The sequence below is a fragment of the Salmo trutta genome, chromosome 23 (genome assembly GCF_901001165.1).
Source record: "Salmo trutta chromosome 23, fSalTru1.1, whole genome shotgun sequence".
NCBI lineage: Eukaryota > Metazoa > Chordata > Actinopteri > Salmoniformes > Salmonidae > Salmo > Salmo trutta.
In genome coordinates this window covers 8,586,758-8,604,836 of record NC_042979.1, presented here as the reverse complement: position 1 = coordinate 8,604,836, position 18,079 = coordinate 8,586,758, and the positions used below count along the sequence as shown (strand labels likewise).

Below are 18,079 nucleotides of genomic sequence, written 5' to 3'. Positions count from 1 at the left end.
AGCAAGCTCGCGCTCACCTTTCCGTTTGTTGGAGGCTCTTGAATGTAAATGTTGCTCATTTTGTCGTTGACGTTAACGGACAACTCGACACCGAAAATCTGTTATCTATCTTTTCAGCAGTATAAAAAAATATTTTTTTTCCGAAAATGCAGCACTAAGTACTTCGCAAAGACTGCAAATTAGAGATTAATATCTAAATGTGTCACAGTCACAGTTTACTGAACCGCCATGTTGTTAAACCATGAATGCTTTGTTTACCTCGAGGCAATGGGGTGTGAGCGGCATTTACCAAGTCGATGCATGGAAGCAGTTTCCCTAATATTTGTTTGATGGGTGATATGTCAAATATCAATGAACTTGTTAAATATGTGTATGAAAATATATCGTAATTAAACATATGTTAAAACATTGATGGATTATCATTTCCATATACACCCCTAAAATGTGTGGTTTGGTCCGTGTGTTACATTGCAATCAACCCCGCCGCCCTAAAACGTTATACAGAACATTAGCTAGCTAGCTAAAGGGAGGCTGACGAATTTATCTCGAGAAAACTCTAATTATGAACGTTTTCTGAAAAAATAAGAGAATCAGAAATATTAGTATGTGCGAATTATTTCTCAAGCAGTTGGTCAAATCAGCTCCAAATGTGTTAAAAAAAAAGATTTTACGAAAGATGGTACTAACCATTTTATGTTTCCTATCGGACCTGTTTTGTAGAGGACCCACAGGGAAGTGGTTCGAAATTTATCAACGCAACAATATATTTTTTTTGCAATAAAGTGTGATAATGGCTGCACCAGGTATGTTTGATCTAACATAAAATTCATCGGTATTAATATTTTAATTGAAATTGGAGGTAGCTATCTTATAGTTGCCTTTTTGGCAGAACTTATGGACTGCTAGCTAGCTAGGTTAGCTAGCCTAGCCACTATGATCCGATTGGCTAGTATGATTGTGTTCAATGTTTTAAATAGCTAGCTAGTGTTATTTTGATATTATTTGGTGTATGGCATTTAAGTCTCTCCATTCGTCTGATAACAGCTGTGTTATCTCAATGTGAATCATATACACTGAACAAAAATATAAACGCAACATGTAAAGTGTTGGTCCCGTGTTCCATGAGCTGATATAAAATATCTCAGGAATGTTCTGTACGTACAAAAAGCTTATTTCTCTCAAATTGTGTGCACAAATTTGTTTACATCGCTGTTACTGAGCATTTCTTCTTTGCCAAGGTCATCCATCAATCTGACAGGTGTGGTATAATAAATAAGCTGACTGAACAGTATGAGCATTACACAGGGGCACCTTTGGGGACAATAAAAGGGCACTCTAAAATGTGCAGTTTTGTCACACAACGCCACAGATGTTTCAAGTTTAGAGCGAGCTCGCAGTTGGCATGCTGACTGCAGGAATGCCCAATAACGCTGTTGCCGGAGAATTGTTCATTTCTCTACCATAAGACACCGTTTTAGAGATATTGGTAGTCTGTCCAACCAGCCTCACAACCGCAGACGCGTGAATGGCATTGTGTGGGCGAGCGGTTTGCTAATGTCAACGATGTGAACAGAGTGCTCCGTGGTGGTGAGGTTATGGTATGGGCATAAGCTATGGACAAAGAACACAATTTGCATTTTATCGATGGCAATTTGAATGCACATAGATACTTTGACGAGATCCTGTGGGCCATTGTCGTGTCATTCATCCGCCGCCATCACTTCATGTTTCATCATGATAATGCATGGCCCCATGTCGCAAGGATCTGTACACAATTCCTGGAATCTGAAAATGTCCCAGTTCTACCATGGCCTGCATACTCAGACATGTCACCCATTGAGCATGTTTGAGATGCTCTGGATTGACGTGTACGACAGCGCGTTTCAGTTCCCGCCAATATCCAGAAACGTCGCACAGCCATTGAAGAGTGGGACAACATTCCACAGGCCACAATCAACACTATGCGAAGGAGATGTGTTGCGCTGCATGAGGCAAATGGTGGTCAGACCAGATACTGACTGGTTGTCCGATCCACGTCCCTAACTTTTTTTTTAAAGGTATCTATGACCAACAGTCATGTGAAATCCATAGATTAGTGCCTAATACATTTTTTTTCAATTGACTGATTTCCTTATATGAACTGTAACTCTGTAAGTAGTCTTATACATTTTTTGCATAATGCGTTTATATTTATGTTCAGTATAAGAAGGAATCAGAATATACAGGCCTACGTTTTTGCGAGACTTCAACAAAGCAATAAATTGTCCCATTTCACAATGAATACATTTTTCACTTCATTTGCAGGTCCCAATAAGGACAACATCAGAGCTGGTTGCAAGAAATGTGGTTACCGTAAGTCATCTTTATTGCTTATATGATGTCTCTAGTCCAACTCTACATATTCAAGCCTTGTGAATACAGTTCCAGAATGTTTCTTGTTGTCCCCTGACCCCTTAGTGTGCCATAATCATTCTGTGCTAGATACACTTTCATTATTAAGTACTTCCCTTCTTCACTCACTTTTGTACTCTGGTCATTTTATCAGCGGGCCACCTGACGTTCGAGTGCCGTAACTTTGTGCGTGTGGACCCCCGGAAAGACATTGTCCTAGATGTAAGCAGTACAAGCAGCGAAGAGAGTACAGAGGACGAGCAGGAGGATTTGCCGAATGACAAGCTGGGTCGGGGTGGAAAAGACTCAAAAGGTCAAAACTTCTTTTACATTTTGGAATCTTTGCTCAGCATGTTGTTAGAATGAACTGAATTCCAACTGGTTATTGGTACAGACATGAATGCCATTCTGGACATATGGAACAAATCTAATGAGACCAACTACAGTCCATAAGCAACCAAGGCTCTTCATCATGTACTCTCTGATTACTACCTCATTGATGCCTGGCGAGCTCATAACCCTAAAGCAAAAGAGTACACTTGCTATTCAAACAGGCACAAAACATTCTCCTGAATCGATTTAGTACTATGATGTGCCTACGCTTTCATTTTCTTTATTAAAGAAAATAGAAATTCGACATATGAGCATATCTGATTGTCATGCTTGCTACTGCCAGATACAAATTCCAGATTCTCCTACAAGAGCCACAAGATGGCGCTTTAATATTCCCTAACGACAAAATCCACATTTTCTGTGACCAATTTGAAACTGAATTGAATGAATTCGTAATTATTAACAGAAATTCAGTCGAGGATCCTCACGTTTTATGGGACACCATCAAAGGCGTTATTAAAAACAATACAACTGCATTTGTATCTAAGTTTGCCATCCATCGAGTTAGACTCAACCATTAAATCCATGGTAATTGACCCAGTCATCTACTGGCTAACAAGTTTTGCAGTAATGATCAATTACTGGATATTGCAACGATTGAATCTGAATCAGGTTAATTACTATCCGAAGCCAAATGAATCAACTAAAGAATCTCCCGTTTCTATAAAGAATTGTACACCTCTGATTTGTAAATCCACACCGAGCCAGATTGATTACCGTTTAAAGGATCTAAGAACTCCTCTTCTCTCAGTTGAGGAAGCCGGGCATGCTGGGAGCCCAAATCTCTTTCCATGAACTTAAAAGGGCATTAGGTAACATCAATGAAGGCACATCACCTGGTTGGGATGGTAATTCCTCCTGAGCTCTATTAAAAATGTTGGAACCAATTAGGTCCACTGTTACTTGAAATGATTAACACAGTCGTTTACAAAGATTCATTTGTAAGGGATGTAAGAACAGCACTAATTTCCCTTTTATATATATATTTTAAAAAAAGGTAAGGATGCCATCCAGTCTTCTCATTTGCTAAACATAGATATGACATTATTTCAAAAATTCTGTTGTCCTGTCTTGCTACTTACCCAAATTGGTACATCCGGACCAAATATTATCCTAAGGTAACATCTGTCGTCTATTACATATCTTACATGCTTCATCATAAAACAGCCCAAGGAGCTTTGGTTTATCTCTTGATGCAGAAAAAGATTTTGATAGACTAGAATGGTCATATCTTTGTGACTTGGCTCGAATTTCATTAATATGACTAAAATACTAAATGCCAATCCCTCAGCCATAGTAATAACAAGCAATACGTGCTTTGTTCTATTAAGTATAACTAGAAGTTGCAGGCAACGTGATCTCACCTCTGCTATTCTTTGTCTATGGAGCCCCTGGCCCAGGCAATTTGACAATCTAAAGAAATTACACCAATATCTCTAAATTCTATGGATCACGTCATCTCATTTTAAGCCAACTTAATTTATCTTGACAGTGTATTTCAAATCCCTCCCAAACACTTTGAAGAACATAGACAAATTCAGCTCCATCTCAAGTAAAATACATCTAACAAAATCTCCCCTACTGCCTCTCAAGACCCTGATGGAGGACGTCATCTCTATTTATGGAATCCCAATATTTTCCCATTTTAAATATTTAGTTTTAGATATATTTCCTTCCTTAGATAAAACCATTGCCGGAAACTTTAACAGAAAGCTCAAATCAATTCATTCTGACCTTAGTAGATGGACTAACATCCCGATTTCTTTAACCGGCAGAATATCTCAAATCAAATTTAATTTGTCACATGCGCTGAATACAACAGGTGTAGTAGACCTTACAGTGAAATGCTTACTTACAAGCCCTTATCCAACAATGTAGTTCAAAAATATTTACTAAATAAACTAGTAAAAGTAAAAAATTCTATGAAAAGTAACACAAAATAACAATAACGATGCTATATACAGGGGGTCAATGTGCGGGGGTACAGGTTAGTCGAGGTCATTTGTACATGTAGGTAAGGGTAAAGTGACTATGCATGGATAATAAACAGTGAGTAGCAGCAGTGTACAAAACAACGGGGGGGGGGGTGGTGTCAATGTAAATAGTCCGGGTGGCCATTTGATTAATTGTTCATCAGTTTTATGGCTTGGGGGTAGAAGCTGTTAAGGAGCCTTTTGGACCTAGACTTGGCGCGCCGGTACCGCTTGCCGTGTGGTAGCAGAGAGAACTGTCTATGACTTGGGTGGCTGGAGTCTGACAATTTTTGGGGCCTTCCTCTGACACCGCCTAGTATATAGGTCCTGGATGGCAGGAAGCTTGGCCCCAGTGACGTACTGGGCCGTACGCACTACCCTGTGTAGCGCCTTACGGTCGGGTGCCGAGCAGTTGCCATACCGGATAGTAATGCAACCAGTCAGGATGCTCTCGATGGTACAGCTGTATAACTTTTTGAGGATCTGGGGACCCATGCCAAATCTTTTCAGTCTCCTGAGGGGGAAAAGGTGTTGTCGTGCCCTCTTCGTGACTGTCTTGGTGTGTTTGGACCATGATAGTTTGTTGGTGACGTGGACACCAAGGAACTTAACTCTCAACCCGCTCCACAACAGCCCCGTCGATGTTAATGGGGGCGTGTTCGGCCCTCCTTTCCTGTAGTCCACGATCAGCTCCTTTTGTCTTGCTCACGTTGAGGGAAAGGTTGTTGTCCTGGCACCACACTGCCAGGTCTCTGACCTCCTCCCTATAGGCTGTCTCATCGTTGTCGGTGATCAAGCCTACCACTGTTGTGTCGTCAGCAAACTTAATGATGGTGTTAGAGTCGTGCTTGGCCACGCAGTCGCGGGTGAACAGAGAGTACAGGAGGGGGCTAAGCACGCACCCCAGAGGAGCCCCCGTGTTGAGGATCAGTATTGTAGATGTGTTGTTGCCTACTCTTATTGTCAAAATGAGTATATTGCCACGGCAGAATTTCTGAAGTTTCTATGCTTCCCTTGTCTCCCACTTCTGGCTATTATGAAAAATCCAGAGTGCGGTTTCGAAATGTTTATGGCAAGGTAAGTGATCCCGGATAAAATTATCCAACTTACAAAGAGGGAAAGACGTAGGAGGAATATCCATACCAAACTTTAAATTGTATTTCCAGGCACTAGCATTTCGTCTCATCCTAAATTGGTTTAGATGTTATTCTTCCGGCCCCTGGCTGAGTATGGAGAGAAATACAGTGTATCCTATTGCCCTAGAAGAGGTGCTCTTCACTGATAGACTATATATACAAAAGTATCTGGGCACCCCTTCAAATGAGTGGATTCTGTATTTCAGCCACACCCGTTGCTGAAAGGTGTATACTTTCAAGCACACAGCCATGCAACCTCCATAGACAAACATTGGCAGTAGAATGGCTCAGTGACTTTCAATGTGGCACTGTTCATAGAGCTGCCCTGGTCAACTGTAAGTGCTGTTATTGTGAAGTGGAACCGTCTAGGAGCAACAACGGCTCAGCTGCGAAGTAGTAGGCCACACAAGCTCACAGAATGGGACTGCCGGGTGCTGAAGCTCGTACGCATAAAAATCGTCTGTCCTTGGTTGCAACACTCACTACCGAGTTCCAAACTGCCACTGGAAGCATTGTCAGCACAAGCAGTGTTCGTCGGGAGCTGCATGAAATGGGTTTCCATGGCCGAGCAGTTGCGCACACAAGCCTAAGATCTCCAAGCGCACTGCCAAGCGTCGGCTGGAGTGGTGTAAAGCTCACCGCCATTGGACTCTGGAGTGATGAATCACGCTTCACCATCTGGCAGTCCGACGGACAAATCTGGGTTTGGTGGATGCCAGGAGAACGCTACCTGCCTGAATGCATAGTGCAAACTGTAAAGTTTGAAATGTTGACTCGAATGCTGACCACAGTTGTGTCAAGTTGGCTGGATGTCCTTTGGGTGGCAGACCATTCTTGATACTAACGGGAAACTGTTGAGGATGAAAAACCCAGCAGTGTGTCAGTTCTTGACACAAACCGGTGCGCCTACTACCGCACTTAAATCTTTTGTCTTGCCCATTCACCCTCTGAATGGCACACATACACAATCCATGTCTCAATTGTCTCAGGGCTTAAAAATCAGTCTTGAACCTGTCTCCTTCCTTTCATCTAAAGTGATTTGAAATGGATTTAACAATTGACATCAATAAGGGATCATAGCTTTCACCTGGATTCACCTTGTCAGTCTGTCATAGAAAGAGCAGGTGTTCTTAATGTTTTGTCTACTCAGTGTATATGTACCTATTTTCATGTTTCTTTGCTTTTAGGCACATGGGGAAGGAGTGGTATGAGAAGGATTTTTCTGGGGGGTGGGAAGGGTTGGAAAACATGGTTTCTGGGTGGGGGGGCGGGAGGTGGTTGGTTGGAGGGAGACATGTTGATTGGGGGAAGGGGGTAAGAGGCAATAGTTTCCCCCCCCTTTTTTCTCTTTACTTACTACATTTATTACTTTTTGGCTCTGTGATGCGAGCTAACCATTTAAAGTAGATGAGTTTGTATATTGTGCATTAGGCCCCCCCCAAACTAGAAAATATTTTTTTTAATAAAGGTTTGGTCACAAAAAAAGGTCAATACAGTACAACCGACAATAGTTATTTTATAACAGACTACTTAGCACTGCTCTGGTCACTGTTATAACAGGCTCTGCTGTGTTACTATGTTATAACAAAGTTATGACCGAGTACCTGCTTAGTTGTCTGTCAATCCTTGGCTTCCGTCAACTGTGTTGCTCTCACTTTTATTCAAGTGTTTTGTCTGAATGGTTTTGTGTATTTGTCGTAGGTCCCCAGGAGGACACCAGGAAAGTTAAACACAAGAGGAGGAAAAGTAAAGACAGAAAGTCTGATAGAAAGAGGTACGTCACATTCTTTTTATTCCAGTATATATGAGAAATAATTATGCATAGTGCTATTGTATGTTTAATAACTGTGGATGGTGCAACCTTCTGTAGGTCTTATTCATCGAGTGACGAAGAGGAGAACAAGAAGAGAAAGAAACACAAAAGCCACAAGAAAAAAGGCAAAAAGGAAAAGAAAGAAAAGAAGGAACGTCACAAGAAGAAGCAGAAGAAGAAAGATGAACCTTCCTCGTCTGACAGCTCCAGCGGATCCTCGGACACTGATTGAGAAGACGGAACGTTTAGGGACAGATTGCACTCGTCATTTTCCGGAGGAATCGAGCTAAGACATACGATTGTATTTAGATACACTTTACCTTAAGATATTATTCTTTTTTCTTAAACTTTTCTTTTCTTTTCTATATCCTGTGGAAAGTAATAGGTGCAGACACTGAGTATATCTGGCCCTTGTGTGTCACAGAATCAAGGACCATCTGTAAGGCTGGTCAATATAGCCTCTGCTACAAATGCAACAATGGACCCAGATTTACTGTCACTTGTTTGACTTTGGTGAATACTGAAAAGTTTGGATGGAATTTGTTTTTAAAGGTATTATATAGATTGATAAGTGTCTAGATTTGACAATTTATTAGTGAACCATCTGAACTTTTTATTTTCCAAGTGTTGATCTTTCAAGTTACCAGAATGGGATAGGCAGATGTAGTAAGCAAGTCATTTCTGTATTTTCCATTTTTAGGAAGGTATTAAGGTGGTAATGCTTCCAGATTTGATGTCATTCATTTAGTAGAAAACTGTAATAAAACAATCCTATTACATTTCTGTGTCTGAGCTCTTTGAAGTGAAAGTGATTTATTTTGAATATATGATGGTAAAATATATTTTGCTGTTTGAGAAATGCATAGACATTGAGGAATTTACTTGTTTTCAATCTTATGATATTCAAGAAATGGCAAATAGCACGTGCATCTCTCTCCATCCTACACACAATACCCCTGGTGTTTTGCGGGTACTATTTAATGAAGCTGCCAGTTAAGGACTTGTGAGGTGTCTGTTTCTCAAACTAGACACTAATGTGCTTGTCCTCTTGCTCAGTTGTGCACCGGGGCCTCACACTCCTCTTTCTATTCTGGTTAGAGCCAGTTTGTGCTGTTCTGTGAAGGGAGTAGTACACAGCTTTGTACGAGATCTTCAGTTACTTGGCAATTTTTCGCATGGAATATCCATCATTTCTCAGAACAAGAATAGACTGACAAGTTTCAGAAGAAAGGTCTTTGTTTCTGGCCATTTTGTGCCTGTAATTGCTTCAGGTACTCAACTAGTCTAAAGAAGGCCAGTTTTATTGCTTCTTTAATCAGAATAACAGTTTTCAGCTGTGCTAACAATTGCAAAAGGGTTTTCTGATAAACTTTTTAGCCTTTTAAAATGATAAACTTGGATTAGCTAACACAACGTGCCATTGGAACAATGGAGTGATGGTTGCTGATAATGGGCCTCTATACGCCTTTCCAGCTGCAATAGTAATTTCCAACATTAACAATGTCTACACTATTTCTGATCAATTTGATGTTATTTTAATGGACATCAAATTAGCTTTTCTTTCAAAAACAAGGACATTTCTAAGTGACCCCAAACTTTTGAACGGTAGTGTGTGTATCTATATATATATATATATAATATATATATATACACACCTCGCATGCAACTAAGACTAAGCAATTAGCTTATTTAAATGTGTATGACTCCATAAAGATAATTAAAATATACAAACAAGCATTAGGCAATTAATTGATGTTGACTTGCAAGAATTGGTCTGAGAATTGTCTATATCAAAGGCAGATATTTATTTAACATTGTACATACATGGCATACAGCCTAAGTTACAAGCATTACAAGGTATATAAATCCTAAAGTTAGCTTACAAGACAAAGCATGAACAAAGAGATGCCTAGGAAATGATAATTGATCATACAACCTTCCTCCATGGACTGGATACAGGACAAGAGAGAACAAAGGCATTTAATTACTGAAGGTGTAAGCTTCTCAACCCCAAACCAACAACCGTTGACCAATCAAACGATAACAAGTTGACAGTAACCTGACCACCAGGCCCAATCTCCACAGGTTGTCACAGCAGAATTCCTGAGAGGACCATGAAACCCCTTTGTCTAGTCATTCAGAGTTCCCCCTGTACAGATACAAGTTACCACAGTGATTGCACACACATATAGATAGCATTAGCGTTATCCTCTGTGAACAAGTTTCAGGTAGATACCAGACATGGGATACTATAATATTATTCTATCACACATTCAATAGTCAGTCCTCTGGATACGGTAACAGAGATACAGTTTGGCCCCTCAGAGGGGGAATGGCTGACTAGTCCTTGGGCATTGTCCTTTGTGCTTTCCTTGTGTTCCTGGACTATTTGCCATGTAGCTCCAGGTGACAGAGAGCACATAAATTAGGGCCGAGCCTACACTGCCACCAGCGCTCATGAGCTATCTAGCGAGCTCTGAACACCTGTGTGTGTAAGCCAACTGGAGGCACACACAGCTTGTGATCTGTGCAAAACTGCATGTTTTTTTTTATTTGAAAGATTCCTTGTCACTGATATGAAAGATAAGGGGCATTTATACTGAACAAAAATGTAAACGCAACATGCAACAATTTTACTGAGGTACAGTTAATATAAGGAATTCAGTCAATTGACATAAATTCATAAATGACCCTGGCAGGTAAATAAGCCAGATGTGGTCTGCGGTTGTGCTGCCGGTTGGACGTACTGCCAAATTCTCTAAAACGACATTGGAGTCGGCTTAATAAGGTAGAAAAATTAACATTAAATTCTCTGGAAACAGCTTTGGTGGACATTCCTGCAGTCAGCATGCCAATTGCACACTCCCTCAACTTGAGACATCTGTGGCATTGGGTTGCGTGACAAAACTGCACATTTTAGTGGCCTTTTGATCCTAGCACAAGGTACACCTGTGTAATGATCATGCTGGCTTAATCAGCTTCTTGATATGCCACACCGGTCAGGTAGATGGATAATCTTGGCACAGGAGAAATGCTGACGAACAGGGATGTAAACAAATTTGTGCACAAAATTTGAGAGAAATAAGCTTTTTGTGTGTATGGACAATTTCTGGGATCTTTTATTTCAGCTCATGAAACATGGGACCAACACTTTACACGTTGCGTTCATATTTTTGTTCAGTATATATCAGCGTATTTTTCGAAAACCAGTTTCAAAGCGATGATTATTGCCGTTTCTAAACGTTAAAACACAGCGTGGGAATTGTGGTTCGCATGGAGCCATCAGTGGGCGAATGTAAGCACTGAAAACCCTACATACGGACGGAGAAGGGTTTCTCAGAGTTAAATCCTACCCTTAAAGAGGAACTGCACCCGATAATTTGGCCTAGTTTTTTGGGTTGCTCCTCAAGAAATGCTAGCGGCCATGACAGAAGCCAAACGTGAGTTGGCTTGGGGGTGTGGTTTGTGTGGTTGTTTCCTTGCCACCACCAAGACACACCCATCTGTCAGTCTTGCCCGCAGCCGTTCCCCCCCCCCACACACACTCAATCACAACAAACAAACCTCCTGCAGGTTGAGTTCAATAACTACAGGCAGATGAACAGTGAGATGCCGTAGGAAGATTTGAATAGCTCAGTAGCCTACAGAGTAATATGACAACAATGCATGTTTTGTTAACTTTCAAATGTACAGTAGTAATGGGTCCATGTAGAATAAACAACCCTTTACATAATACCATAGAAGCAGTGTCATGCTAATATAACAATGTGCATCTTTCATTCCCAGCCGATACAGACACTGTGCCTATCGGCATTTTGTCTGGTGGTAATGGGGCTACCTTGGCAAACATGTCAGAGTGGTCATACCTTCCTGTATGGTGTCCCGTATACAACAGGAGTTCCCTGATCCTGGTGCAGAATACACAGGGTTTCTCCCTCCCATATTGACTGATACCATTCAATTCAATAATAAAAAAATACAATACAATAAACGTTTAATGCCGAATGGTAGGTCTCTCCATTTAGAGACATCAGTATCAAGCCGTCTGTCAGTCTGGACTTCATCTTGCAAGTCTCCATGTGCTGGCTCCATACATGTTTCTGTGAACACAGTCACAGTTCTAATACCAATGGCAGTTAGAATAGGTAATATCTGACACAAACGGGTACTTTGTTGAAGTTTGAATAAGTCAGACTAAACCTATATAATTCTGTTGTCCCCATCGACAACCGTTGGTGAGCAAGCAAGAGGTGAGGCTGGAGGTAAGGTCTTTGCCAGAGCCCCATTGATGGGTATAGCAGTGTAGATCAGCTCCTGGCCCCTCATCAAATATACTAGTCGGTCACACACAGAGCACTGATTACATTATCAATGGTGGTTATGAATAGCCTGGTGGAACCAACCTGATCGCCTTTCTATTTCACTTCAGATATCATCCAATGTGAAGTGAAATAGAATGGTGAACACAGCGATCAGGCTGGTTCCACCAGGATAGGTTATACCCATGACGTTATTCGCATCTAAGTGGAAATTAATGAACAAATAAGGTCAGTTTACATAAATGATGTTTCACAATTGGGTTATCAAATGTGTCAAAGTAATAACGTGGGTTACTTTCTGTATTTGTTAAAATGATGAGCCTGTGAAAGCTGTTGCTGCTGACGGATGAAGGTTGCTGGCTGGATACTTGCCAACATGTGGATGACTGTTCCATTCATAGGAATGCTCACAGTTCACCCCTTTGCTGAATGTTAGGCTGCAGACCGAACATCTCTCGAACAACTGCAGCAGGCAATCTTATGAGATGGTGTTGACCGGAAGGGCCTTTGACAGGGTGATTTTCACATAACGCGCATTACCTGTTGTTGATGAAGCCGTCTGCGTCATCAAGGCAATAACTCGGGTCATTATCAGAGGCCTCATGATGGCATGTCCATTTCACAGGAGTCGAGGGAGACTGGCAACAACAGAGGACGTGTCACAAGGGTACTTGTGTCGCATGACACTTTTATTCTGAGGTCTTGCCTGACAAGTTGTGAAAATAGCAAGTAAATAGTGAATTAAATGATTTTTGGAGGTGGCTAAACCATTGCAATCACATTGCTGGACATGTTATGATACCCACCTTTGCTCCTTCTGGTAGGTCCCGGCATCCATTCATTCATGACCAAGGGGATCAGTCTGGCACCCAACGGTGTACTTTGTTAAACAGAAAAACAGGGTCAACGATTGTCATCTTTCAATTATAAACATAGTTTGAGAAATAACGTATAATCTCATTTGGAAGCTTATTATATGCTTTACAGATGTGAACTGACTGGCTCCAGATTGGATTAGATTCAGGCCTGTGACGCCGTTGCTCGCTCGCTAGTTGGTAGCTCGCTAGTTGGTAGCTCGCTAGTTGGTAGCTCGCTAGTTGGTAGGTAGCTCGCTAGTTAGTTGGTTGGTAGCTCACTAGCTAACGTCAACTATGCTAGGAACGATAATGATCTCGCTACCGGTATACTCACCATCACTGGGTACCAATGAACTCCAACGACCTATTCCGCGTGATGGGGTCCTTAGGCAGGGCATGCAAACCATAGTTGTTGGCTGTGCATCCTTCTAGAAGCATGCATTGCATGGTCAATAAGGAGCCTTTTGGTTCTAGACTTGGCGCTCCAGTACCGCTTGCCGTGCGGTAGCAGAGAAAACAGTCTATGACTTGGGTGACTGGAGTCTTTGACAATTTTTTGGTCTTTCCTCTGACACCGCCTAGTATATAGGTCCTGGATGGCAGGAAGCTTGGCCCCAGTGACGTACTGGGCCGTACGCACTACCCTCTGTAGTGCCTTACGGTCAGATGCCAAGCATGTTCCATACCAGGCGGTGATGCAACCGGTCAGGATGCTCTCGATGGTGCAGCTGTAGAACTATTTGAGGGTCTGGGGACACATGCCAAATCTTTTCAGTCTCCTGAGGGGGAAAAGGTGTTGCACTGCCCTCTTCACGACACTCTTGGTGTGTTTGGATCATGATAGTTTGTTGGTGATGTGGACACCAAGGAACTTGAAACTCTCGACCCGCTCCACTACAGCCCCGTCGATGTTAATGGGGGCCTGTTCGGCTCACCTTTTCCTGTAGACCACGATCAGCTCCATTGTCTTGCTGACATTGAGGGAGAGGTTGTTGTCCTGGCACCACACTGCCAGGTCTCTGACCTCCTCCCTATAGGCTGTCTCATCGTTGTTGTGATCAGGCCTACCACTGTTGTGTCGTCAGCAAACTTAATGATGGAGTTGGAGTCGTGTTTGGCCATGCAGTCGTGGGTGAACAGGGAGTACAGGAGGGGACTAAGCACACACCCCCTGAGGGCCCCCAGTGTTGAGGATCAGCATGGCATACATGTTGTTGCCTACCCTTACCACCAGGGAGCGGCCCGTCAGGAAGTCCAGGATCCAGTTGTAGAGGTAGGTGTTTAGTCCCATGGTCCTTAGCTTAGTGAGGAGCTTTGTGGGCACTATGGTGTTGAACGCTGAGCTGTAGTCAATGAACCGCATTCTCACATAGCTGTTCCTTTTGTCCAGGTGGGAAGGGGCAGTGTGGAGTGCAATTGATATTGCGTCATCTGTGGATCTGTTGGGACGGTATGCGAATTGGAGTGGGTCTATGGTATCCGGGAGCCTTTCAAAGCAATTCATGGCTACCGACGTGAGTGCTACGGGGCGGTAATCATTTAGGCAGGTTACCTCCTCTTCCTTGGGCACAGGGACTATTGTGGTCTGCTTGAAACATGTAGATATTACAGACTCGGTCAGGGAGAAGTTGAAAAAGTCAGTGGAGACACTTGCCAGGTGGTCCGCGCATGCTTTGAGTACACGTCCTGGTAATCCATCTGGCCTTGTGAATGTTGTTTAAAGGTCTTGCTCACATCGGCTACTGAGAGTGTTATCACACAGTCGTCCAGAACAGCTAGTGCTCTCATGCATGTTTCAGTGTTGCTTGCCTCGAAGCGAGCATAAAAGGCATTTAGCTCATCTGGTAGGCTTGCGTCACTGGGCAGCTCGCAGCTGGGTTTCCCTTTGTAGTCCGTAATAGTTTTCAAGCCCTGCCACATCCGACGAGCGTCAGAGCCTGTGTAGTAGGATTCTATCTTAATCCTGTATTGACACTTGGAGTAATCTAAACCCAACCTTCATTTACTTGTTGGGCGCGCACTGAGGTTTCAAACGCCATTTTAGATGAGACTGACTTTTTTACCAAAATTATCCTATTTACACTTTGTAGTCAATTTTGACTCTGGAATAAATGTTTCTGACTCATTTCGATGCCAAATAGTCTATTTTCAAAGGGTTTAGTTGATTTTTAGGGGCAGTCACTCTTTAACGGTTTTAAACTTCAATGGGGCGACTGTCAGTGTTGGACGGATAGCAAGGACCATGATACATGTTAGAAACCCACATGCACACACAACAATGGTGCTCAGTCTCAAGTGTTTTAATTTCCAGGATGGATTTCATCATCACAGCCATGTGAAGTTCTGAAAAAAGTTTGTCAAACACTTCCGCAGTCATCTGTGTACGAATGATACATCTGTATGATGCATCTTAATGCAAACGCACACTGGCCTTTAGACTGACTGAAATATCATTCAGGGCTTGAATTCACTCCTTCTTTCTTCTTCGTGTTACAGGAGTGATGAAGTGTATTTCTGTCAGTGCTGATAGAGCTCTATTCTGTTCTGTTGGGGACGACCAGGCCATGAAAGTCTTTGGTGTAGTCAACTTTGACATGACCAACATGCTTAAGCTGGGGTGAGTTTAGAGGTGAAAGGTCTAGCAATTTAGCTTGTTGCCTTAAAACCAAAAGCCATCCCTTCTCTCTACAAAGGTGTTGATCTGACATGCCTCTGCTCTCCGTGTCTTGTGTAGTTTCCACCCGGGTCAGTGTGAGTGGATCTATAACCCAGGTGATGCTATCTGCTGCGTGGCCTGCTCAGAGAAATCCACCGGGAAGATCTTTGTCTACGACGGACGGGGAAGCAACGAGAAGCTCGATACCGTCGACAAGATACACTCATCTCCGCTGTCCCAGATCCGCCTCAACCCCAGATACAGGGTCATCGTTTCTGCAGACAAGGCTGGAATGCTGGAGTATTGGACCGGCCTCCCCAGCGAGTTCAAATCCCCCTGGCACGTGGACTGGGTGTATAAGACTAACACAGACTTGTATGAGTTTGCCAAAAACAAAACCTACCCAACCAGCCTGGCCTTCTCCCACGACGGTAAGAAGATAGCTACTATCGCCACCAACAGGAAAGTCAGGATCTTCCGCTTCCTGACAGGGAAACTGATGAGGGTGTTTGGTGAGTCGTTATCGGTAAGTTCCGAACTCTCACATATCGGGTCTTTACTTTATTTCACATTGCTATTAATAAACTGTGCTATATCTTAGAAATCAAGAGATTTGTCTTTTTAAGTCACAAGATACTGACAAATTGGTAGCCAATTCACTGTTTACCACATTTCCCAGTGCATTTATCTGAACTGTGGTAATTTCTCTGACCTGGTCCTTTTAGATGCTACCAGACATGGAGTATGGTCGGAGAATGGCGGTAGAGGGAACTGGAGAAGGTGGACGGTGTTAGGCTCACCAACATCATCTTTGACGAGACGGGTCACTTCGTCCTCTACGGAACCATGCTGGGCATCAAGGTCATCAATGTGGAGACCAACAGGTAGCGTTTGAATAGTCAAAATGCATCTAGACACAGTGGTTGTCAACCTTGGAGAGCTACAGAGTGAGCAGGTTTTTGTACCAGCCCTGCACTAAAAACACTAAGTCAACTTATCAAGCTCTTGATGATAAATTGATTAGTTGAATCAGTTGTTTTTAAGGCTGGACTGAAACAAAATGTATTTGTCACCTGTGTGTGTTCAGGTGTGTGCGTCTCCTGGGGAAGCTAGAGAACAGCCGTGTGGTGAAGCTCAGCCTGTTCCAGGGGGTTGCCAAAGCGTGCAACACAGCTCCCACCATCGAGATGAAGGCATCAGACAACCCGGCCCTGCAGAGCACAATGCCAGACCCCACAATCTTCTGCACTGCCTTCAAGAAGTACCACCTCTACATGGTGAAAATTCTGTCAACTTTTTTTTGTCCTGGAAGGGCAATTGTAGCCCCTGTAAAAGAGAAATGGTATATTACAATGGCTCTCTTGTAGTCACACCTATTCTTTGACATATTTTGACCCGCATTCTATAATTTCCTCAGAATTTCTGTTACTACAACTTAATTTCTCTTGGTAGTTCTCCAAGAGCGAGCCAGAGGACACTAAGAGTGCCGAGTCAGACAGAGATGTGTTCAACGAGAAGCCGTCTGGGGAGGGGATGGCTGCTACCCAGGCTGAGGGGCGTCAGACAGCGCCATCATCCACACCACCATGGGAGACATCCACATCAAACTCTTCCCTGTCGTGTATGTCATCCTCTGTTGTTTTAAAGTACCTCCCCCAGTGCTTCCTTGCCATTTGCAATGCAAAAGGTTCTGTCTGTTCATTTCCTCTCAACCTACAGTTTTGCATTTGATTGGACAATTTCACTTGTTTATGGACTATTTTATGTATCTCAGGTGTCCCAAAACGGTGGAGAACATTTGTGTTCACAGCAGGAACGGTTATTTCAATGGCCACATATTCCACCGTGTCATCAAGGTAGGACATTTAATCATTGCTCATTGTTTTGACTTATAGTAGGAACTTAATCACAGGATGTGATGGACTGTTCTTTCCTCTCCACCCAGGGCTTCATGATCCAGACACGGGATCCTACAGGGACAAGGCATGGGAGGAGGAGAGAGTATCTGGGAAGGGGAGTTTGAGGATGAGTTCCATGCCACACTGAGACACGACCGGCCATACACCCTCAGTAAGGCCAACGGAGGCCCCGGAACCAACGGGTCACTGTCATTCCCATGGTAACTAAGGGCTCGCTCTGTGTGCGTCTGTGAGTTGGTATGAATTTGCTACTGAAGTCTGATATTTTACTTCCTGAAGGAATGTATTTTATCTGTTTTAATCACGCATTTTACCAATGTATATTTCTGCATTATGTACAAAGATGTCCAAATAAATCTAGACCTAAGTTAATGGCTCTCCCTACTTGTCTTTCTCGCCCTGGTTGGACAACAAGCGCACAGTGTTTGGCAGGAGTGCCAAGGGAATGGAGGTAGTTCAGAGGATCTCCAACATCAGTCAACCCTAAAACAGACAAACCTTACGAAGACATTAACATCAAGTCTGTCTGCTATTATTACATTTCTTTTTTTACAAAGTAAAGTCTTGGATTATTCAAGAATGCATCTTGCTGCCTCTCATTCCATGTGTCATGTTTTCTTGG

General features: G+C 42.8%; 2 protein-coding genes and 1 pseudogene across 2 annotated transcripts in view; 2 read left to right on the top strand and 1 right to left on the bottom strand.

The window, feature by feature from the left end:
* The window catches only part of cwc27 (CWC27 spliceosome associated cyclophilin), a 48,641-nt gene extending 48,371 nt beyond the window's left edge, over positions 1–270 (bottom strand). Inside the window, exon 1 of the mRNA XM_029708724.1 lies at positions 18–270. Coding sequence (XP_029564584.1) covers positions 18–59 — 42 coding nt within the window. The 5' untranslated portion in view covers positions 60–270. The remainder of the gene's footprint in view (positions 1–17) is intronic.
* A 413-nt stretch (positions 271–683) lies between these two features.
* Positions 684–8,485, top strand: srek1ip1 (SREK1-interacting protein 1). Its single transcript, XM_029708725.1, has 5 exons — positions 684–803; positions 2,305–2,352; positions 2,546–2,704; positions 7,595–7,667; positions 7,764–8,485. The coding sequence occupies exons 1-5, from the start codon at positions 791–793 to the stop codon at positions 7,936–7,938; spliced, it is 468 nt and encodes a 155-aa protein (XP_029564585.1). The 5' UTR covers positions 684–790; the 3' UTR covers positions 7,939–8,485.
* A 6,879-nt stretch (positions 8,486–15,364) lies between these two features.
* Positions 15,365–18,034, top strand: LOC115159226 (peptidylprolyl isomerase domain and WD repeat-containing protein 1-like; annotated as a pseudogene).
* The last annotated feature ends 45 nt before the right edge of the window (positions 18,035–18,079 follow it).